The sequence below is a fragment of the Ambystoma mexicanum genome, chromosome 12 (genome assembly GCF_040938575.1).
Source record: "Ambystoma mexicanum isolate Mex_15411 chromosome 12, UKY_AmexF1_1, whole genome shotgun sequence".
Lineage (NCBI taxonomy): Eukaryota > Metazoa > Chordata > Amphibia > Caudata > Ambystomatidae > Ambystoma > Ambystoma mexicanum.
In genome coordinates, this window is record NC_090936.1 from 584209969 (window position 1) to 584235114 (window position 25146).

Genomic DNA, 25146 nt, shown 5'->3' on the forward strand with positions numbered 1-25146 from the left:
GGCGAGTGGCTCTTCGTTGTCCAAGCATGGTCAGCCAGACAAGTTCAAGTGGTCTGATGGTAGGCCCGAGAAGTCTACGGTGTCGGAGAAAGACCTGGCGAAGCCGAGGGAGTCTTCGTCAAAGCACTCGTCGTGCAGGGACCATCACAAGTCTTCGTCCAGCCGGGAGTCTTCAAAGCATCGTTCTGGTTCTTCCAAGAAATCCGGGTCTTCAGTAAGATCGAGGCCAAGGGACGTGGCTCCGACGACGAGCTTGTAGACGGTGGTTCTGTTGTCGACGGTGGTGTCATTGGCGCTGTCCACGACTTTGATGGGAGTGGTCTTCTGCGGTTGTCGTCACAGGTGGAATCGGAAGGGTTGTTGACGACGGGTGGGCAGTCCGCTGCCTTTGAGTCAGTCCTTCCTGAGAACATTTTGCAGCAAGAGCCTGCTATGTTTTCTGTTTTTTCAGGAATGGAGAAGGAACAGGAGCCGGTGTTTGACCCGTCAGCCTTGCGTCTGCAGTGTGTGAGGCCTTCGATGTCGAGTGTGGTAGGGGCTGGGCCACCCCTTTATCCATTGGTTAACCCGCAGTCTTTGCTGTAAGTAATGTCTACGCTTCAATCTTTGTTGGGGGCAGTTAGATGCAAGGTTGCCTGCTCCTCCGAGTCCGGCGGTGCCGGTGGTCGAGGGATTGCCTGGTGAGGTGCCTAGGAAGTCTCCTCCGGCACGGTTGCCCTTACCGGTGGGGTTGAGTCATCCACGGTCTCGGCGAGCTACCTGATTTGGATGACGCGTGGGGCACGGACGTGGAGCAGCCCTGTAGTCCGGCTCAGCCATCGCCTCCGGATGATATTGGGGCGTTCCACGCCATGATGTCGAAAGCATGTCTGGAGTTTGGGCTGGCTCTTGAAGAGGAACGTAAGGACTGCTTCCTCTTCCACCATATGGGCAAGTCGAGGAAGGTGGTCTTCTCGGTACCGATACTCGACCATGTGTGGCAGGAGGGCCTGCCCATGATGCGCCACCCGTTTTCAGAGCCGGCTGTGAAAGTTTGTCTTGAAAAGAAATTCAAGGCTCTGGAGTCTACCCCTAGATGCCTGGTGTCGCAGCCCACGCCCGAGTCCGTGGTGTCAGCGGCGGCCAGCCGGGAGGCCAGGAGCCAACATAAATGTGTGATGCCTGCAGACAGTGAGGTCAGGAAGCAGGACGATTTTGGTAAAAAAGGTCTTAAATATAGCGGCTACGACTGTGAAGGCTGCAAATTCCTTGGCAATTATGGCCAGATATGATTGTGAAATTTGGCATCGGCTGCCCACGATACTGGAATATCTGCCGGAGCAACACCGAAAGGAAGCAATGCTGTTGGTTTGAGAGGGGGAGGAGGCCTCCAACCACAGCATCGATATTGCTGTGGACCCGGCGGAGTCTGGTTTTAAACAGGTTAATAATGGCGTAGTGCTCTGACGGCAGGCCTGGTTGAAGTGCACAGACATTTGCCCGGAGGTCCAATATAAAGTCAGACACATGCAAAGGGGTAACACACTAAAACTCAACAATGAATGCCATATGGACAATCTGCTGGCGGGCAGGGTCGCCATCCACGTCGACGAGTGGCAGAAGGTAACATCAGATCGCTAGGTGCTGGACACGTTGTGTCTTGGCCACTCAGCGTTCCGGCGTCCTCGGTTTCTTTTCCGCCGGTGCACGGGCTTCAGCCGCATCTTCAGATCCTGCGGCAGGAGGTGGTGCTCATGCTAGAGAAAGGGGCGCTAGAAGCAGTTATGGTTGCGGAGTGGGGCCACGGGGTGTACTCCTGGTATTTTGTCCTGTAAAGCCCAACGGCAAGTGGAGGCCTATTCTAGATCTTGGGGCGTTGAACAAGAATCTGCAGCGCCTGAAGCTCAAGATGCTCACCCTTCAAGATGTCATCTGGTCGGTGCAGCCAGGCGAGGTCCTGGCGTCGTTGGATCTGCAGGATGCCTATTTTCACATCCCTATGCGGCAGAAGCACTGCAGGTTCCTGCGTTTTGTGATCGAAGATTAATACTATCAGTTTCGGGTCCTCCCGTTTGGCCTAAAGTTCCCCAGGACGTTCACGAAGTCTCTGGCTCCGTTGGCGGCCTTCCTCTGTAGGGAAGGTCATCATGTGTACCCCTACCTGAACGAGTGGTTGGTGAGGGGTTCATCGCAGGGAAGGGCACGAGAGTCTTTCACGACGACCATGCAGCTTTTTTTGCAATGGCTGGGATTTGCCGTCAACTTCGAAAAATCGTATTTGACGCTGTCCAGGGAGTTGGTGTTTCTTGGGGCTCAGTTTCTTACTCGGCAAAATCTGGTGAGGCCTTTCAGCGAGCTTGTGGAAAAATTGCGGGCCAAGGCAAGCAATGGAAAAAAGGGCAAGGTGATCTCGGTCCGAGGTTACATGTCGCTGTTGGGTGCCATGGTATTTTGTATCCCTCTACTTCCCAATTGCCACCTGTTCATGATGCTGGTGCAGGAGTTCCTCGCAGACAGATGGTTGCAGAGTCAGGGATTATGTTCAGACAAGTTGGTGGTTTACAAAAGCTTGGTGGACGCCCTTCACTGGTGGGCGGGCCCGGTCAATCTTGTAAGGAGCATGCCCTTGCTGGAGCGGGAGTTCCAGTTTACGATCGTAGCGGACGCTTCCCAGGTAGGATGGGGGGCACTCCTCGACAGGTTACAGTTGCATGGCCTATAGTCTCGGGTGGAGACTGTTGCATATCAATGTGCTCGAGTTGAGGGCAGTGCCCTGGCCCCTAAAGTCGTGTCTTCTGCGGATCGCTGGTGAGGGTGTTAACGGACAATACCACCACCATGTTCTATTTAAGGAAACAGGGGCACACATTCCAGAGTCCTGTCGAAGGAGGCGCAGGACGTTTGGCATTGGGCTCTAGCTCAAGGGATCAGCATTGTCACTTTCCATCTGCCCGGAGTTCTGAATGTTCAAGCGGACATGCTCAGCAGGGACGCCAGTCAGCTGCACAAGTGGAGGCTGAAGGAGCAGCAGGCGGCACGGATCTTCCAGCGATGGGGGCGGCATCTGTTGGATATTCTTTGCTACGAGGGAAAACGAACAGTGTCTGGAGTTCGCCAGCAGAGGGCTCATCCCGAGTTATTGGGGGACGTGTTTTCATTCCCATTGACGGGTCTCTTTGCGTATGCATTCCCCCCCTTTACTGCTCATTCAGAGGACCATCCAGTGGATACGGAAGTACCAGTGTCGAGTGATTCTGGTGGCCCTGTTCTGGCCCAGTCTGACGTCGTTTTCAGATCATTTTCATCTGGCGGTGGAGGAGCCGATCCGACATCTCTCAGCTTTGCGGTGTGGCTCCTGACCACTCAGAGTTCGGTCGTTGAGGAATACCCCGAGAGTGTTGGCGGATTTTGGAGGCAGCGAGGGCGCAATCCACGAATGTCTCGTATGGTAATAAATTGATGAGATTCTGTGAATGGTGTAAGGGTCATCCTGGGGTTGAGCCTTTGGCCGTTTCTCTGGCTTAGGTTCTTCCATACCTGTTACACCTGGCGGAAGGGGGCCTGAAGTTGTTATCCATTAAAGTGCATTTGGCGGCGATTTCTAGGTTCACGAGAAAGCCCCATGCTGCTCCTCTGTTCAGTGATTGCTTGGTGAAACATTTTCTGAAGGGGTTGTTTCGTACATTTTCCTCCGGTGAAGTAGTTTTCGGCGGTGTGAAGCCTCCTTTTGAGCACATGTCGACGGCTCCTTTTGAAGTTTCTCTCATGGAAGTTGGCTTTTCTAGTGGCAATTCCCTCGGCAAGGCGGGTGTCTGAATTGCAAGCACTGGTCATTGACCCGCCTTACCTGAGGTTTCGGAAAGATGAGGTTCTCCTGGCTACTTACCCAGACTTTATTCCGAAAGTACCGTCACCATTTCACAAACTTGCCTCTATTAGATTACCCACGTTCTTTGCTAATGCATCCACAGCAGCGGAAAAAGCCCTGCATTCTCTGGATGTTAAGAGGGCACTAAAGTTTTATCTGAATCGTACACAGGACTTCAGGAAGTCAAAGCAGTGGTTTGTGGCGTTTGGGCCCTCCAACAAGGGCCAGTCCATCTCCAAACAAGGACTTTCCTGCTGGGTTTCTTCTACAATCTTGTTTTGTCCCTCTAAAGCTGGCAAGCCTTTGAGGGGGATTCTGAAGGCTAATTTTACGTGGTCCACAGCGTCGTCAGCTGCGTTGTGGTCTGGGATACCGCTGGTGGACATTGCCAGGCAGCCTCCTGGGCGGTGCCGCATACCTTCACCAGGGATTACTGTCTGGGGCAGCAACGTGTGGATGATGTGCAAGTGGGGCGTTCCAATAAGGTAGGCCCTGCAGCTTTGTGTTTTTTTTCTATGTGCTATATCACTTACTGGGTTTGTTGTCTCATGGATGTGTTAAGTACTGTTTTTGGTTTGCATGTGACACACTGCCACACATTGGTTGTACTGCTATGTAATCTGTTCACAGCATGTGAATCCATCAAAGATCCAATGCTGGAGAAGAGAGTAGTTTCTTACCTGTAACTCCATTTCTCCAGCGTTGGTATCTATCATGGATTCACATGCGCCCGCCGGCCGCCCCTGCATGCAAACCTGATTTCGGGTTCCCGCTACTTTTGGAGGTTAAAATTTGAAGAGAAGCCGCGGGGGCGGGGCTATTTATACCAGGCGTCCTATTGGTGGGGCCTAAAGCACCTAAAAAGGATGTTGATAGGACTCTTAAAGTGTAAAAGTTTCCATAGGAAAAGGCTAAGTTAAAGTTGCAGAGGTTTCCCAGCCTGACGACGGGGAAATAGTCACAGTATGTGAATCCATGAAAGATACCAACGCTGGAGAAATGAATTTACAGGTAAAAAAACTACTCCCTTCCTTCACCCACAAAACACTTAAAATTGTCACCCTCATGTCAAGAATCAACTAAGCAAACAACCTCTACCTTGGGATGCCAGAATACCTCCTGAAGAAACTACAACTCATCCAAAATGCAGCAGCCAGACTCCGCCTCAAACTATCCCGAAGAGACCACATCAATCCAGCACTAAAAATACTTCATTGGCTCCCAGTCAAACATCGTATCACCTTAAAAACAATGTGCATAACACACTGATCAATCCGCGGACAAGGAGCTGAATTCCTACAAAAGAAAATAACTATCTACAAGCCAATGAGACTCCTCAGATCAAGCAATGAAATCCGCCTGGAACCAAAATCATACGTCAAGAAAAAACTAGGGGGCTCCTCCTTCTCCCACCTGTCCAAAAAACCTGGAATGACATCCCAAAGGACATAAACACCAAAGACCATCTACACTTTAGATAACTACTAAAAACCTGGCTCTTCAACTCCTTGGTAACAGAAAATCTGGCTTCTGCCCGCTACACGGAACAGAAACAGCCTTAATTGACTTAAAGACCCAAATAGACAAGCTGAGAGACAAAGGGAAGTCAGTACTTCTGCTCTTACTTGATCTCTCCGCCGCATTCGATCTGGTCAACCACAAAGCCCTCTGCCGACACCTTGACTCAGTCTCCCACTTCTCCCTGGAAGCTATCAATTGGATTAAATCCTTCTTGAGCGAGAGAACCCGGAGAGTCTTCTCTCCCTCGGCAGACGCAGACCCAACTCCCATCCTGTAAGGTGTCCCTCAAGGCTCCTGCGTCTCACCAACTCTCTACAATATTTTCACCAAGCCTTTGTTCGATGATCTGGACCTTCTGGGTATTACCTACACCAATTACGCAGATGATACCCAGATTCTCCGCCCGCTTTCAGGGTATCACAGCAAGGACACAGGATTGGTGAACAAAGTATATCTTATCATTCAAGCATGGATGGTCACTCATGGCCTATACTTGAACGATGATAAGACCGAGTTGATAATTCTGGGCTCACAGACTAACATAAAAAACTAGGTCAGGAATTCTCTTCATTCAATATTGACGGGAATTCCATTAAAGTCTCCAAGGAGGTAAAAACCCCCGGCTTCTACTTGACTCCACACTGTCTTTTGATAAACAGATGAAATCCTTGACATCCTCCACAGTTTACACATGCAAGCTACTCAGAGCTGGCAAGCCATTCCTATCTGACGACAGCTGCTTGATCCTGGCTAGGGCTCTAATACTCGCCAGAATGGATTACTGTAATGCTCTTTACAGTGGTGCTAATAAAACAACTATCCGTAAGCTCCAAACATTACAAAATAATGCCTTAAGAGCAGCCTTGGGCATAAATAAAAGAACCCATCTTTCCCCCCTTAGACTCCATCATAAATGGTTATCCACGGCCAATAAAATACAGTTGAAGACACTATCACTGACTCATAAAGCTCTAAATAGCGCTGCCTCTAGCTACCTTACAGCCAAGTTTCAGAGAAGAATAGTTCATAGACTGACCCGAGCTGGCAATGCTAACTGCCTGACCATACCTAAATACAAGCTTACTTACTTATTGGTGGCAATAGCTTCCCTGTACAGGCTGCTAAATGTTGGAACTCTTTGCCTCAAGACTTGAGAGCAGACCACCCTACCTACATTTCAGAAAAAATGTCATAAAAAACATTATCGCTACAGACCCTTAGTTTATAACCTGTTGATCATGCCCGTTACTCCAGCTTACTGGCAAGCCTTAGTGATACACGGATGATATGACTATGCACAGCGTATCCCTGCATACTGCTTATGTCTTATTCCTGTAACTATAAAGGCCATCTTACTTCTGTATATATTTGCACATTCTGTATACTCTGTATTTATGTAATTTCTGTGTATATTTGTGTATTATTCGGTGTATACTTGTAACTATGTAAGCTTTGCATCTTCATACAGCTGCGCCCTTTTACCTGTGGGTTTGGTGCGCATAACAAACGAATAAACAAACCTCGGAACCAAATTGAAACAACTAAACAATCAAACGGGAAACCCAAAGAACAGATCGACAGAATATATGTTGACACAGGCAACACCCAGAACCGATTAAGGGAAAATCATATAACAAGAGAGAACGCTAGTAGGAACAGAACACAAGCGACAACCCCATGAGGACAGAAATTAGCATACATGCCCAACACTATCCAACAATCTCACCCTCTCCATGAATGTTACCAAGTGTCATACTTAGAATTATGAATGTTAGCAAGTACCACATTTAGACAGAACCCGTGAACATTAGCCAGCGCTGGACCCAGACAGAATTGTGAATGATAGCAATACTGCATTTAGTTACAATGGTGATTATTAACCTGCGTTGGATCGAGATAGGAATTTGAAGGTTAGCAATTCCACGCTTGGTTAGAAGCGTGAATATTAGCAAGCGCCATACTCAGAATTGTGAACATTGGTCTGCGTCACATCGGGAGACGATTATGAAGGTCGGCCAGTGTCCATGTAGATAGCATCGCGAATATTAGCCTCTGCCACATCTAGACTGCACTGGGAATATTAACAATGTTATATTTAGATAGAATCCTGTATGCTAGCTTGATTAGCATCTAGACAGGCTTGAAGGTAGGTCAGTTCCACATCTGGATGCAATAATGAATATTGACATGCGTCATATATAGACAGGATTGTGAATATTATCCGGATTTAGATGGAAATGCAGAGCTATTCATGAGCCCCACGGAGAAAGAATGGGGGCATTTAGCACATATCACCTCTATATAGCGAGGCCAATAACCTACTCACTAACATTCTCACCCCTCTGCATATACCTCTGAAACTCTAACCAAACACAACCACAACACTAAAGCAGAACAAACTGCACAACCCTCACTACACAGCAACAACAAAACAAACCACACATAGACTTCCACAACAGCACACGACGGTTACCGAACGGTAAAGCACCCCAATCTTGCTGTGGCAGATCTGTGTGAGTGCCAGGTTTGGATTAGAAGAGTGGGCTTCAGTTTAGGTTTTAGGGGTATTGGCAGAGAGTGGTGTTGGGGGAGCGGGGCAGGGGCAATAATGGAGTTGCTGGGCTGCAACAGGCAAAATGTGCATTGGCCGACAGATGATTGTTTTGCGGTACTGAAATAGCAAGGCGATGTGCAGCGTCTGGATCAATAATTTGTGTTTAAGTAATAACTTCTCCCATATTTTACCCCATTTTCTTTTTTTCTTGGTCATCCAGCGTGGCAACATGCGGCGGAAATATCAAGACGATGGTATATCCGATGAGGAAATTGAGGGCAAGAGGACCTTCGACCTGGAGGAGAAACTTTGCAGCACCAAATATAATGCCAACTTTGTGATGTTCATGGAAGGAAAAGGTTAGTTGCTTGTACTGCTAAATTATATTCTTTTTTTATAAAACACTTTCAGTTGTCTGCTGCTAATTGTAAGTAAATATATGCCTAATAATGGTGGGTTGTTAACTTTGTAGAAGAGCAGTGCCGTATTCTGGGAGTTCTGGGAATGGTGCAACTGTTCTTTTATTTATTTTATTTATTTATTTATTAAATTTATATAGCGCGCAGGCAGCCCAGGGGCATTGTGGCACTGTTACTTGCAAGGAAGACTTAGTTACAATGTGAGCAGGTTGTGCCTTGGGTTACAGTAAGGCAGTGACCTGTGATCAGATATATCACATAATACATCATAGAATACAATTATGAGGGCTAGGCCATGTAATTGTTAGATGAACAGGGTCGTTTTCAGGGTTTTCCGAAAGGCGGTCAGTGAGGGTTCAGAGCGCAGGGAGCTAGGGAGGGTGTTCCAGTGTACGGCAGCGAGGTACGGGAAACTGGAGCCCCCTGCTCTGGTCCTTTTTACCCTGGGTACTGAGAGCATGCTGGCATAGGGTGATCTAGTGGGTCTTGTGGAGGAGACCAGGTGGATCCTCTGCGAAAGGTACATTGGGGCGGCAAGATGGACACATTTGTGGGTGATGCTTAGAGCCTTGAATAGGATCCTCTCCTTTATGGGGAGCCAGTGGGAAGCTTTTCTGGCAGCGGTGATGTGCTCTCTCTTGGCAATGCCCTGTGCAGCGCGTAGGGCACTGTTCTGTATTACTTGGAGCTTCTCAAGATTTTTGTTGGAGGTCCCAAGGAAAAGAATATTGCAGTAATCAAGTCGCGAGCCGGTTATGGCCCTGGCTATGTTAGTGCAGGTGTCTTTTGACAGATAAGGTCTGATTGCGTTAAGGAGTTTTGCATGGTAAGCGGCCGAGGAGGCAATGGCGTTTACTTGTCTGGTCATGGATAGATTGGAGTCTAGGTAGACGCCTAGTGTTTTTACCGTGTCAAGTACTGGGATCGTGATTGAGTCAATGGTGAAATGGCTGAACTGAGCGTCAAGTTTCTTGATGGTGTCAGGGGAGCCTACGAGTAGGAGCTCAGTTTTGTCGGAGTTAAGGCAGAGGCCGTTGATAGCCATCCACATTTGAATTGTGTTGTAGATGTTGTTGAGGGTAGCAGAGTCCGTGTCATAGTCGCCTGTCAGAGTGAGAAGGATCTGTGTGTCGTCGGCATAGTTGGTGTAAGAGATGCCCATGGCGTCAAGGATGAGGAAGAGGGGGCGGGTGAAGATGTTGTAGAGGGTGGGGGAGAGGCAGGAGCCTTGGGGCACCCCACATAGCATGATAGAGGGTGATGCAGTGGCTAGGTCAGAGAAGACCTGCATGGTCCTGCCTTGGAGGAAGGAGGTGATCCATGTAATGGCTTCTTGAGAGAAGTTGGCTGTGGAGGAGAGGTGGTGGCAGAGGATGTCGTGGTCTACAAGATCAAAAGCTGCCGACAGATCCAGGAGAAGGAGCAAGACAGGTTTGCCTTGGTCCCTTGCGTCGTCCATTTGATTTTTTAGGTCGAGTAGGGCGGTCTCTGTCCCATGCCTAGGGCGAAAGCCGGATTGTCTCAGTCCAAGGAGGTTCAGTTCTTCGAGGAAGTGCTGGACCTGCAGGTAGGCTGCTTTGTCTAGAATCTTGAGGAGGAAAGGGACAGTGGTGATGGGGCGGTAGTTATTAGGGGAGGTGGGGTCAAGTGTGGGTTTCTTTATGAGGGGTCGGACCCATGCTTCCTTTAGGCAGGCGGGGACTCTCCCAGTGGTGAAGGAGGCGTTGACAAAGGCTGTTAGAAAAGGGGCCAAGGTGTCTGCGCAGTCTTTGATGATGGAGGCAGGACAGTGGTCGCCTTTGCAATTGGAGGGTTTTAGGTTTTTCATAATGTTGATCATGTCGTTTTCTTGGACAGTTTTAAACAAGAAGGTGGGTGGGGCCTCAGTGGGTGATGGGGGCAGTGGTGGTGGGGAGGGTGTAGTGTGGGTGGAGAGAGTTAGTTTGGTGTTCAAGATTTTGGCTTGGAGAGAGCTGATCTTATTGCGCATGGCTGTTTGGATGTTGTCACACCATTCTTTGTCCTTAGTGAAGTTTTGGGGGGTGGGTGTGGGGTTCTCAAGTTCCCTGAAAATGGCGAACATTTCCTTGGTGTTCGACTTGGCCTCAGCAATTCTCTCTTCGAAGGATTTAGCTTTGGCTTTAATGATGGCTTTCTTGTAATTAATTGCAAGGGATTTGAAGTTGAGTTTGTCTTTCTCATCCCGTGATGTTTGCCAAAGAGCTAATGCTGCCCGTTTGTCGGAGCGTAGTTTTAGAAGGCACCAGGTAAGGATGGTAGAGCACACTTGCCCCCAAAGAAACATTTGTAATTTCAGTGTTAATACACACCAGTTCAACTGCAATGGAGGAAACTATAACATCAGCACTATAATGGGCTACGTTGGATTTTCATTTTTTCACTTTCCAAGGTGGTAGCACTACACTACAAACACTTCAATATTTGAGAGTTCCCTTACATTTTGAGAGTTTGACACCTTTTTCTTTTTTAAGTGCTACATTTAGTTTTGGTGCATTACTGTTTCCAGGGTGATGAGTAAAATATTTGTTGTTGCAGAGAACCTATCTTAATTTGTATCTGGTTTCCTTCTTCACGTATTGTGATTGGTTGGTCTCTTCTTGTGACTTTCCCCATGTAAGGGTTTATTCAGCCTTTCGGGCCTTTCAAAAATGGCATTTAATAATGAAGGGATGCCTATATTGTGATTCCAGATTATTATTCCTCAATGCTTGAGACCGACTACAACTTTAAGGTTTTGGAAGTTCCACTGTGCAGAAACCACTCTTTCTTACTCTCATATTTTGAGGCACTAGAGGGGCAAGTTGAAGTTTTCATCTTTGTTTATTGCCTATAGGTTATAGATTTGCAAACCTGAAGGGAAAAAAATGTAAAAACCCAGAGACCTATTTTTCTAATTTCTGTGGAAAATATTCAGCTCTTTGGAGCAAACCTAAAAACCTATATACATGACATTGAAAATGGCCAATTACAGTTTCTCTGTTTGAAATTCAGTAAAACTGAACTCACCATATTCCTGAATGTCAAGAAATCGACACCTATTGTGCTGCAAGCCTATGCTTGCAGCTGCCACCTGTCCTGCATTCTTGTATATTTAGGTGAGCTTTGTCTCTGCCTGGGAGTGCAGACAGAGCTGGAAATTACATAGTCAACGTGAGTAAATCTTTGGTAAATATCCGAAATCGGCACACGATTTCTAAAATCTGCAGATAATATAGGAAATCTGTGCTCATTGAGAGATATTCATTTTCTGTGGGAATATCTGCGACGGCTTTGGACTTCCTCTACTTACAGCATTTTTTCAATCTAAACAAACAATGAGGTTTACCTTGATACAGCACATTAACAATGAAGACAGTTTAATTTTCTGAAGAAAAATTATCTTTTCATAACTAGCAAAAAGTACCCATTCTCTGCACAGGCTCTGTGGATAGACATGCCAATCTCGTCAATTGTTGAAAATCGATGATCCTGTAGGTCGCTGTTACAATTCGATTATCACTTGATGTGCTTTGCCCTCTGAAGTAAACTTCACTGAGAAATGGCGTACGTGGCTGGCTGACATACCCCGGAGTAGTCTTTTGGGGGGGCGGGGGGGTGAGAGTTGGTGTGCTGCCTCATAGTTGGATCTACTGTGCTCTCTCACCACCTGTTGCCTCACCATGGCGTGGTGCAGTTCATTGCTGTGCAAATGTCCCAGAAACTGTGCTTTCTAAGGTTGCGGACCGGTCTGTCTGCAACCACATCGATGTATTGCCAATTTCAGGCAACCGTTTCATGTGTGAAGGTGCTGAAATCCAGGGAAAGGGGTGGGGTGTCCAAATGGCATGTAGCCAGTAATGTCTGGATGGTCCCAACAGGTAACTATGCCAAATTCGGTAGAGATTGGTGAAACGGTGTAGAATTGTATATGGAACAATGCTTCCCCAAGCCACAAACCCACACATTTTCACTTTTATAAATATAGATGGCCATTCCAGAACCCAGCTTGAGAGTAGATAAAGGCCCTTGATCGGTGTTGGGTTGATGCCCATTTACTGTTGCTTTAAGAATAATCCATCAATTGCCCAAAGAGGCATCTTTCCATGAGCGCCATGCTATAGCCGCCTACTGTCAAACCTTCATGAATATCATTGGTGACAAACATCTCTGGAAGCCTATACAATTGGTCCCTGTTTTCCAGAATGATACTTAGTGACTTGAGTAATGCCTTCTCACACACTTCACTATGACCAGACAATATACCATCAAGTGAGTGAGAAACATTAAAGAATTATTGATAACTAGTAAGGCACAAGTTGTTCTGGCAGGTGACTGGGTATGAAAGAGGTTCAAATAGAAATACTGTGCCCTGATTGGTTGAAGTCATTCTATCTGTTGGCTCCTAAAATGGTCTGATAAAAACTAAAAGCGGAGTACCATGAGGTGATTCATAAGAATGAAAGGGCCCATTGGTTTGCTCTGGCCCTTTTCTCTGCTTGGAACCTGGGAGGACTCCAGCGGGCTAAGACTGTCCTATCTGGGAACAATGGAATGGAAGGTGACCTTATTAAGGAAGGCTGTGGAGATCAGAGATCCTGCACAGTCTGATTATTTTGGCTTTCCAGCCCTCTGGGTTATGGGGCTTCTAGCAGCGGACACAACTCTGATTCTTGGAGTTGCATTGTTGTAATTGTATAGCAGCTGAACTCTGACATGTCACTGGAATGTTGTAGCACATTAATACCTTGTGATGACTTCTCGAAACCTTGGGTTACAATTGATAGTGTAATCTGCAGTTCGTTAGGCTGGGAGTTGCTAGAGTTGGTAGCAGGATTCCTGCGTTCTCTGTGCACACAATGGTCTTGGAAAGGTGATCCAAGGGGCTGCACTGTGCTGGTCTACGGGCTGAGCTTTCCTGCTTGAGGTGTGTGGATTCACCAGAGCTTCTGGAGGACATCATCTACCTTAAGCAGTGTAGTAGCGTCCAACAGGATCTACTACTCGCACAGAATCTCCCAGCTGAAATGGTGAGCATTGTCCTCTCTCGTTGAAGGATCACCGGAGGGGCAAGGTGTTGGGTAGAAAGGCCACTTTTTATCTGATGAAGTTGACCCACTGTTTTGGCTTTTCTACGTTTTTTACTTTTTTCCCCAGCCAGGCTTAATCCAAAACATGACTGTGTGGCACCGTTTGTATGTGGTGTGCCTTAGGAGACTTTGGCAGTTACCCCAAACGAGCCCCGTAGTGTCCCAGAGAAGGTACCTCTTTTCTGTTTGTCATGTGGATAGGCCGGTGGTAGCTTCACTTCCTGTTTAATATGGTCCTGCAGGGTGGAAACTTCTTTAACTTGATGGGTCTTTTTGCCCCCCTACTCCATTTCACAAAATGGCAGTTGTCTTTGCCTCGAAGACCTGAGGGGTTGCATGACTATCCAATGTCTCTTTTCGTGTGCGTGAGAGCAAGTGGACATCTTTGGCCACTGAACGCCTGTATCCAGTACTGGGATCTGTTGTCAGCCGAAAACTGGTTCCGACTGGCATATGCAGATGTCTGTCTGGGATAGTGCGAACAAAGTTCTTTGTGTGCGAACCCTTTCAGAATGCATGGGTGTGCATGGAGGGATGGCTGTCTTTTGGCTGATCCATCCCTTTGTTTTAATGATTTCTGATGTGTGATTGGGTGCGGTTTTCACTTGCTGCCCCCCGAGGTGGATACAATCAGACCCCCTTATCCGCTCACCTTGCCTACTGCTGGAATGCTGTACCTGCATTTCCCAAAGGCCTGCTGCTCAAAGAAAGGACTGAAGCTCTGTATGAACATCCTTTGATGCTCGGAAGAATACAATGTTGAAGCTCTGCCTCACCAGAACGACCAAAAGGAACTGACTGGCACTCCTTTCCCCCGATCCTGTAGAGACAACTGGATTACAGCGCCTGCTCAAAGGCTTTGTTTCCCTGTAGCTCCTTGTCTTGTCTGCATCGCTGGATCCAGAATGGTTCTCATTTGTGAAGAATCCTATGGATCACTCTCCAAAACCCTGCCTAAAGTCTCCTCCCAGGTGGCCAGGGAGGGCAGATGCTTCCTGATCCCAAACCTGGGGGTGGTGTACTGCAGGAGGATCACCTGGGCGGAGACAAACCTAGGGGAGTGAGGAGATTCCGTGGGATGAGACAGTATCTTTCCTCTGAAGGGATATTATTTTATTTACATGCAACATTTTATTGATTTTTTTTTAATATCGCATAACCAACATAAACACATGGCATTGTGAGGTCTGACAAAAAATATGACCAGGCACTATTACTTTGTACCCAAAGGAACCAACAATCCATCTACCGCTCCCCTCCCACTTAAACCCCCTTACCCTCCCATCACCTTCACATTTGTCCCAAACTTTAACAAATGCCCCTGGACAACACTGCATTATACACTTGTCTTTCCAGGGCCATACACCTGTACACGTCCGCTGTCAATCGTCTATCAGACAGCGCACATTTCGGGTCTCTTGGGAACTCCGATCCCAAAACTGCAGTCAGCCTGCCAATAAACTTTCCCCCGAAGAGCTGCACCTGTGTACACTCCCACAGTATATGGAAAAACGTGCCTCCAGGCCATTTGTACAACATTGTGTAGGGGCAGTAAACCCGGTGAGTCTTGTATTGCATGAGGCGTACCTTGGCTGATATTCCAACTTCCCTAGGGGACATCAATACCTCCACTCAATCCTCGGGATCCAATGCTCCCAGATCTGCCCTTCAGATGGGATAGCTCCTGGGACCCGAAGGCCGACACCACCTGATACAAGGTTGAGTTGACTTTAGTCTCTATTCGTGCCAGAAGTAGATTGGCCTCTAAGGGAGAGCTCTGCTGGATCTCCTGCAGGTCTGTGAATTGCCATCTCACTTCATGTGCTAACTGCATATATCTGAGCCTTCGCGGCAGCCCCAGAGACCAAACCTCTCCTGTAATACCTCAAACGAGAGGCGGCTACCCTCCTGTACCACAACAGTCAGGGTGCGAATCCCACCATTCTCCCAATTTCTGAAATGCCCTATCCTGAAGAGTTCTGGGAGGTATGTGTTATTCCAAAGAGGCTGACTCAAAGTGGATTTCCCCCACATGCCTGTGTGCCTCAACCCATACCTGCTACATGCCTCTGCATGCGAGGAAGTGCCAACCCTCCCCTCTCCCTCCCATATAGCACTGGTATCTGGGACCTTCCTGCCATCCATCCCCGTTCCACGAAAATGTGTGGTAGGCCAGGCTGCCTGTGCAACCAATCGTTCCCCACCCCTAATTGGGCCATCCTGTAGTACCATTGCAAGCCCGGCAGACCTATTTCCCCCACCGCCCCCACACTGACAGCTGTAGAGTTATGAGAGCTATGCGAGCCACTTTACAACCCCCCACACCTCCAACAGAAGCTTCCTGAGGACCCTCTCAGTTTTCTGAAAGACCTGTCCAGGAACAGGTAGTGGGGCGTTTTGCAACACACAAAGGAATTTGGGCAACAAAATCATCTTGAAAAGGGCAGCCCTGCCCAACAAGTTCAGTGGGTGCTAGTAAGCCTAAACTCCTCCATTATCTGGTGCAAATTTAGTCTATGAAATGAGGTGACCACTCAACTGGATCCCCAGATATTTGAATCCCGTCGTTGACACTTGGTACGGGCAGGCTTGTGGAATTTTTCTATCCCCACCCTGTATTGGAAACAAAACGTCTGCCAGTTTACCTTGAGACCACTGAATCCCTGGTATTGCTGCAGGATTTGTGTCACTATATGGCATGAGCCTGGTGGATCCCCCATGAAAATAAGCAGGTTGTCAGCATAGAGGGAGAACCGTTCTTCCCCTCCCCGTGGCATCAAAAACCCACCCAACCAGTCTAGGCTGGACCTCGACTCCACAGCCACATGCACCCTGCGAATATTCATGTGGGTGGATTTAGATGATAAAAACCCACATTGGTCCATGTGCACCCCCAGTTGGCGATTGGCTAGTATTCTCGCTAAAACTTTTGCTTCCCCGTTTATGAGAGAGATTGGCCTTTAGGAGGCACAGTGTTCTGGCGGTTTTCCCGGTTTAGGAAGCACTACTATACGTGCTACCCTTAAATCCTTGGGGAGTATACCATCCTGCTTGCTTTGCTGGAACAGCCGATGCAGCGATCCCACCACCACTTCCCCTTAATCTCTTCCAAAATTCTACTGGGAAGCCACTCGCTCACAGAGACTTCCCAGACTGGAAACGCGGTATAGCCACAGCCATCTCTTCCTCCGATATGTCCATCTCCAGGTCATCTCTATGTTGTGCCGTCAACTATCGCAAGACCGCCGGATCTATAACCCCTGGACTGTCTACCCAGGTTGGACCTCCAGAGTACTGTATAAGGCCTCGTACTATGTCGCAAATGCCTTTGCGATCTTCGCCCCCTCAGTGTGCTCCTCCCTGTGTCCGTCAGTAGTATCTGCATGTGGTTGCTGTCCTGTTCCCTTCTGACCAGCCAGGCCAACATCTTTTGTGTCTTATCCCCCACTTCATATATCTGGTACCTTCTGTCCCAATGTGCCGGTTTTGCACTATCTAATGCTACATTTTTAATAGTTTCCTGCACCGTCTGCAGCCGCAGCAGTGCCGCTCCATTTCCTGAGTAAGCAAATTCAGCGTCTGCCTCCTCCACTTCCCCGTCTGCTTCACTCACCTCTAGTGTGTTGCTTACACAATGCTGCCCTCTAGAGATCGCCTCCCCCCGGAGGACAGTCTTGAAACCCTCCCAGATGGTAACCGGGCTGTCCAGAGCCCTCATTGATAGTGAAATATTCTTGGGCAGTTTGCAGTAAAGCCTCTGAGAATTCAGGGAAACAAAAGTAATACGAATTTAGGTACCATGGACAGTGGTGAATAGTAGAAACCTAGCGGTCAGAAGTCTATGGCTGTCCCCCTCTGGAATGAAGGAATCGTCCAACCTGGACATAGAGGAGTTGAACCCCTCAGAGAAAAGAGAAACCCTTTTCTACTTTGTGCAAACTACTCCAAGCATCCATCCAATCCATAGCTGCGGGAAATGCACCCAATTCGGTAGGCAGCTCTGGGTTTCTGCTACCCACTGAGACCTATTCAGCCCCTTGTCCACGACATCATTAAAGTCTCCTCCCAGCACCCGCATATTAGTTTCTGAAGATGTCTAAGCAGCTTCTGTGTTAACTGCGAAGGTGCGTACACCGCTACTATACCCCAAATGTCCCCCCCTATTGCCCTTGGATTAGTACAAACCTCCCCCTAGGGTCTGATCATGCCTCAATGAGAGCAAATGGCATTTGCTTGTGAATTAAAATCATAGCACACATGGACCCCTGGCAAAACCCACATGGAAGGCAGTCTTGTAATTAGATCTTGCAAAAAACCTGCAGTGCACCCCTGCCAAATGCATCTGTGTGAAGGGCCAAATCTAGCGAGTATATATTCAGAAACTTGACTAATCTCTGCTTTCTGCTAGAGCACAGACCTTTAACGTTCCACGTTAAAAACGTGACCCCTTTATCCTGTCATTCCCGCTGCTAGCCATATGTGCCTTGTTTCCCCCCACGTGGCGGAGTCTGGCCACGGTGTCTTTTGGTCTTCCAAACTTCCAGAGCGAATTGTGCTGGAGCACTGTGAGAGCCGGGAGCAATCCAGACCTTTCTTTGACACTGCCTACTAAAATCCCAGAATACAGCGGAGTCCGCCGCAGAGTCTGGCCACAGCGTCTTCTGGTCTTTGGGCTCTATGGGCCTCCCAGACCTCCAGCGGCGCAGGGAGCAGTGGAGACACCAACCAGCGACAAAGACGAGACATAGGTGAACTCCAGCGAAAGCCTCCATTGGTACCGGATCACTGCCTCACCAGGATAGCGGAACAACTGCTACCAAGACTACTATATGAGCGGGGGACTACGGGGGCCTTCCCCTTTGGTCCCGCTCATATTTCGAGCCCTGCTTTCCTGGGCCATTAACAGCCTACTAACAAAGGCAAACCCGCGCGACAGTCACCATTGTTGCTGGACCACCGCCTCACCAGAACTGTGAGTAAGCAGGATAGCGGAACAACTTCTACTGAGATTACTGTACGAGTGGGAGACTGCGGGGGCCCTTCCCTTTCATCCCGCTCGTACTTCGAGCCCCATTTTCCTTTACAGCCTACTAACTTCACTTCACTTTCTTGAATTTTTATTAATCTATTCCACTTGACGAAAGTGCTGCCACAACATACGTGGGGAGACTCTCAAGGGATCAGCCTCATATATGCATATGATATATGATAGGTTATTTATAACATGCTTAATACCCAGAGGATTCTAAGCGCGGACCCAGGAATCGAACCATTGCTGCCGAAAGAGACTACCCCGCCTCCCCATCCCCTCCTGAACCTTACCCGGACCGTTCCGGCAAGCAACTGACTACGCTAGGAACACTCGCCTTTTTGCATTTCCAGGCATATCATGGCTGCCCTTTCTGCCCCACGCACCAGGCAACGTGCAAAATTCCTCTCGCTCCCAGCAACCCCTAGGAGCGACTTCACAACTTCACAGCAACTTAATTCTCCTTTCTCCAATGACAACCAAGGAGGAACTCGAGGTTCCATTAACTTTTTACTGGAAAGCGAACATAGTGACACTCTCACATCACAGAGGCAGCAGAACAGGGACAACGAAGGAGGAGATGAACTCCCACTGACCCTCCCTCCCCCCCACTTCGGGTATCATCGAAGTGCGAAAACAAACAACAACAATGATCCCTCCATGGAAGCAACGCCACCCAAAGATGTCAAGGAAACGCAGATCAATCTTTCCTCATACGGCAACCTTTCCCCGATTTCAAACAGAGAACAAATACCAGAAGCCACAAATTCAATGAATAATTTGCCAGCTGCGCCTCATCAGAGTGATCATAAAGCATGGTCTCCTCTCTCTCCCTCAGATCTAAGCAATAAAATTGACGACAAAAAAGAAAAATACAACAAAAGTGATGAATCCCCGGGGACCTCTCCATAGATCCAACCTACTACGGAGGAAATACGACAAGAAAAACATGCTGTTTCCGCCCTGACTACCCCACAATAGAGAAACCCAAGACGAGGCAACCGAGAATCAATACAAGCACGTGAAGGCAGAAAACAAAACAGCAGCAGCCTACATTACGAAAGACTTGGTCACCACACCTTTGACAGCACAAAAGAAAAAGGCACTCCAAGCTAAAGAATAATGGCAACAAAACTACGATAAAAACTGAATAGCCCCAATTGCGGTGCTTCCTGGACAAACCTGGGGAAACAACGCGCAGCTCGACACTCTCTCGACATCACAGAGATCGTGCTGATCATGAGTGACCAGGAAAAGAGAACCAAAGTCTTCATAAGCCTTCACTGCACTAGGCCTATTCCAAGAGACCTTGAAGAATACTTTTCCACCAAACCTGGCAAATTGCCGATCAGTTCCTCTTCACGAGACCACTCTGCACTGCCCACGCAAAGCGGGAAATACAACACACCACACAAACGGATATATAGTGCACAAGAATCCCAAACCCCACCTGAAACGAGAAACGACAAAGAGACGAAACTTAAATGCCTATGCAAACCCTCGAAGGAAGAATGCACAAACCGACTGCAACCAACGATGGCTGAGCTACAAAGCACAATGATTACCGTCTCCAATATGGCCCTAATTCCGTTCATCAAACTTTACGAATCAATCAACGAAGCTATGCGCGATCAAGCCTCTCTAATCGCGATGATTCATACCAAGCAAATACACATGGAGACTTTTGCCAACAAGACCCAAACCCAAATTGACACTAAGTCTGAAATCAGCAACAATTGACAGAACTGCTTATTCGATGTTTCCTGGCAAGATCGAATGCAAAAGGCGCTAATCGCCACTATGCTGACGAATCTACTCTTGACAAAACCACAAGAAAAATTTAACAATCACGTGCACACCCGAGAAAAACCACTCCTCATGAAGCAACTGTAAAGGGAAATTCTGAAAACAATGCGACAATCACCAACATCATGTCCTCAACTGCAGTACAAAACCCACTGCTTCACGATTCATCTGCTCCTTCAAAGACTTCCGAACATACCGACACATTGGCACCCCGCCCAAAGGAAAACTCTGAAAAAGATAAAATGCATCCAGCAACCATCACCGCAGATGCTTTCCCGATCTTCGACCAGAAAAAAAAATTGATGACCACAAATGAAAAGAAAATCAACAACATACAGAGGAAAACTACAACTACCATGAAACCATCTAGGAAGGGCTCACGAGCATTCCTGAGAAACCTGACTCTACCTCCAACAACGAGCAAAGCTGTGACAATAAAAGAGACAAATCGACCACCCAAAAAAACAAGGGACCCAATTCACAAGACCATAAACCAACAAACGGACTAGTTCCAAAGAGCAGGAGTAGCAGACAAGAGAACCTTGGACTTGCTGATAAACTTAACATATGACAAACCCCTCCCTGATCCTCAAGCGGCAAACAGAAATTTGCCTGCAGAAAGGACAGATGATCAGCCGCTGGAGAAAGCCAGCGACACTTCTTTATACATTGTCGACAAATATATGGAAGGAGACACAGGAATTTGCAAAAATGAAATACTAACTCGAGAAGAAGTTTCAGACACAAAGAGACTGGTCAGAGCTCCAATCCGGACAGGACCGTGGAAGACATTCCACGGACCACGAATCCACACAAATCCACCTGGAAAGATGTTCCCGTGAAGAAATTGGGGACCTGCAAGAGCAGACCCAAAATTCTCCTATCAGATCCCCTGATTATGACGACTCAAATAAAGCCCCAAAATGTCCAACTTTTATTAATCCGCGAGAAAAAAAATAAAACACATAGTTGAGATCTACAGACCAGAATCAGTGCATGACCTAATCCTGAATAGCACAAACATACTGAGACTGCTCAACGCTATTCCCTCCTTACGAGGAACTCGATCAGACGATATAAAAGTGGTTGACTTCCCCCAAGACGACAAAACAGATGCTATAATAATTGAACTCCATTCACACAATATGGATCTCAAAATTATGGAGCAAGCAAAACAGATGGAAGTCTTCGGATTCATATGTCGACCCATGTCTAACACGCCGAACTTCGTTCCCAGCAGAAATGAAAAAGAACTGCTGTCGCCAATATCGGGGAATAGAAGCAGAAGATGGGAACACCTAATTCATGACCATCGTGAAGCCTTGCCAATAGTGGCATGGGAACACAAATATCTGCAGCATGCACACCGTAACCAAAGCAATATACAGAGAGATCTAACCAAAGCTGTATCCAAGAATACAACTGTAGGAAACCCCAGAAGAAAGGAAACCACTACATACCTATAATGTCAACAGATGGAACAAACCTTGATTTCCAGTCTCTGCTCCTGGAATACCAGAGGCTCCACGCATTCATTTGGAAATGATAGCAGTGACCTAACAAACTAAGATTATAGCCTGTCTTCAAGAGACCTGGCTCTCCAAACTTCCTCTATGTGACTGATATCTGAGCCATATGACCCTAGCTATAGCGGGAACAAAAGGCCGCCCCCAATATGGCCTTCTTACTCTCTGGAAAGTTGGAGCCAACTACGACCTAATGGAAACGCTGTCCGTCTGCCAAGGGTACCAAATAACTATTTTCAAACAGAACCACTCTGAGGACCCCAAAACTAGGAAAGCGAATGAACACTGCTTATTGGCGATCTGTACCATCTATTGGAGTCTGTCTCTTCCATTCGATGAGACTCCAAGACAAGATACTGACTCACATTGACAATCTACATAAAGCGTAAACACCTGCAACTAATCATCTGCAGCAATTTAAACCTCCACCTGTTTCTGGAAAGTGGGAACACAATCCCTGACAGCAACTTAAGCCCGAAAGACAAACTGTGGACCGCCGTTTTACGGAGGCGAAATTTCATACTCCTGAATGTGAACTTCACAGGAGACACACCAGCCAGGTCGACTTGGTGCAGCGGAAATTCCACCGGATATCTTGACTACATTTACATTTCTCCCAATTTACATCCCAAAATTCTAGAATTCAAAATCAAGACTGCTAAGCATAGCGATCACGCCAAACTCTCAATTACTTGGAACGCCCCTCATCAATCTTTGGACAAGATGAAAAATCTCCAACTCCGGCCTCAATCGACTACGTATACCAGAAACCGAGATTGAAGGACTGGAGGACATCTTCAGAACATCCAAAAGAGGCGACCAGGAGAAAATCAGCTTTGAATGGCTATTGACACCATATTTTCACAAAAATGTACATGGCTGCCCTCACAAGTCGGTCCATACTCGTGCCTACAACGAGGCAATCGTAGTGAACAGAGAGTGTGTCAGCGGAAACAAAATTCAAGTTAAAGTGGTGACCGGCAATGGGTTGGGGAGGGAGGGGGCCCCCGAAATTCGGAATCACAGATCAGGCCATATAAACCAAACAATAATTGAAAAACATGAATATTTTATTTAAATTTCATTTGTTTAAAACATACATATTAAATTTTAAATTTTGTTACGAGCTCATCTCTAAATAGCAGCATATTGTTGTAGAATAAAGTGCATAGTGAAACAAAGTGCCAATATAAATGTTGCCAAGCTGTCTGAACCTCAAGTCGGCTGAAGAGGGTCACCCGGCTGGTGGTCAGAGGCTATGGCCACATTTAACAATGTAGAGAAAACCACAAAAATATATGGACAAGGCAATAGTAGTTCCTAATTAGAAAAAGGGGTGCCATACAACGAGGCAAACGCCCTTGCCAAGAAACAACTCAGGAAAACTCTCAGAACAATCAAGAAATCGGACTTTGACAAAACAAAAAAAATGAAATATATAAAACATAAATACAGAAATTGGCTCAAGAACATCAGAACAATCGTTGCTCGAAACGACGCAGAAACCATGTTCAGTGCCTTTAGCAAGAGAAACACCAGGGCCCTATGGTCTCTACTCAACTCAACCCTACCCAATCCATCCAACAGCGGTTGATCATGGATGTGTATAAGATGCCTGGATAGACCACTTTCGATCCTTATACAACAAAAATCTGGACCAAGAAAATGTCAACTCTGGCAACAAAGCCTGGTATGAACAAGGGGACTATGATGAAATTCTTCTACACATTTGACTAAACATCTCGAGAGCCCCGGGGCCTGATGGCTTAAGCAATGACATCATCAAAAACCAGCCTGGGCCAAATTATGTGTGCAAATCTTCACACTCATTTCCAAAAATAATTACATACCCAACACCTGGAAAATTGCGATTATCATCCCTGTCTTCAAGAAAGGCGAAAGAAATCAGCCTCAAAATTATCGCCCTCTGGCGATGCTTGCCCAATTAGGAAAAATCTTTGCGTCAATATTGGTCAAAAGATTCAACGAATGGACCCTAAAAAAAAACAAGATCTTTGTCAAACTGGCTTTGCCAGGAATATCTGTACCAACATCAACGTACTAATTCTTAACATGCTGAAACCGGAATCTATCAGAACTCGGACCAGCACACACTCCATCTTTGTCGACCTCCGAATGGCGTTCGATATCATTAATAGAAACACACTGTGGAGAAAACTTCAACAATACAACTGTCCTGATGAGCGGCTGGAACCCATCAAAGCGCTCTATAGCGACACCTCCATCTGAGTCCGACTAACCAACAACGGGGTTCTGTGTCCGTGATCAACACGACTAACGGTTTCAAACAAGGGTGCCCACTGGCTGCCACCCTTTTCAACTTCTACCTTCTTGACATCAGTGAAAATCAAACCATTCCCACATCTAATCCGCCGAGACTCCATGGAACACCTGTCCTCTACATACCATATGCCGACGACATTGTAATCATGGACAAGACACAGGTTGGTCTCCAAAAAAGGTTGAACAACCTTGAAAACTTCATAAAGAGCAACGATATGAAAATCAACTCGGAAAAAACCCAAGTCATGTATCTGGGCCACTGCTCCAACAAGCAAAATGCTTCCCTGTGCTTACATCAAGCTGGGCATAAACTCGAAGTAGTAAAGGGGATCACATAACTCAGTGTCTTGATTTTCCAATCCCACGTTGAACAGACCTGGTCCACCTATTTAAGGAACAGAGCACTTACCCTGGCCAGACAAGGCCTGATTATCCACAGGACATTTGCCCAATACACCATGAAACCAGTACTAGCTTCTACAAGCAGAAAGCTAGTGCAACACTACTGTATGGGAGTGACATATTACTTAACGTATCTTGCAACATTTGGCCCCTGGTGGAAGGCCTATTCTGGCGGAAAATACTCTCATTAGCACCCTCCTTCCCGATGTCCAGAATACGGTATGAACTCCAATCAATAGACTCCATCAGAACCTGGAGACAACTAGATATCTACAGAAAGATCATTAACAACGAAATCCCGGCAACTAAGATTTTCACCAGAGCGAAAGAAACAGACTCCAACCACCTTAGAATTGTGGAAAGAAGCAGGTCTACTAATTCTAAACCAAAATATCATCACAGAAGAGATGCTAACCATCAGACCCCTGAAGGTGAAACGGAAAATCAAGGAAAATGACTGGATACAAACTATCAAAGACAAGTCCACATAAAAAATGAATTTAATTTCAGATTTACAATCCAGAGCCCTCAATGAACTACCGCCATATCTAGAAACATTTCCATCTAGTACTATTTGCGATCTGTACCTCAGGCTCCGCCTTAACATCTTACCCACAAAAGAATATTTAGCGGCAAACAAACAAGACGAAG

General features: G+C 47.0%; 1 protein-coding gene across 5 annotated transcripts in view; it reads left to right on the forward strand.

Annotated features, from left to right (window-relative positions):
* KDM2A (lysine demethylase 2A) overlaps positions 1–25146 on the forward strand; it is a 1348567-nt gene that overhangs the window by 252212 nt on the left and 1071209 nt on the right. For all 5 annotated transcript variants that reach the window (XM_069628943.1, XM_069628942.1, XM_069628941.1 and 2 more), the window contains one exon: positions 8143–8281. In XM_069628943.1, the coding sequence (XP_069485044.1) occupies positions 8143–8281 (139 nt within the window). The remainder of the gene's footprint in view (positions 1–8142; positions 8282–25146) is intronic.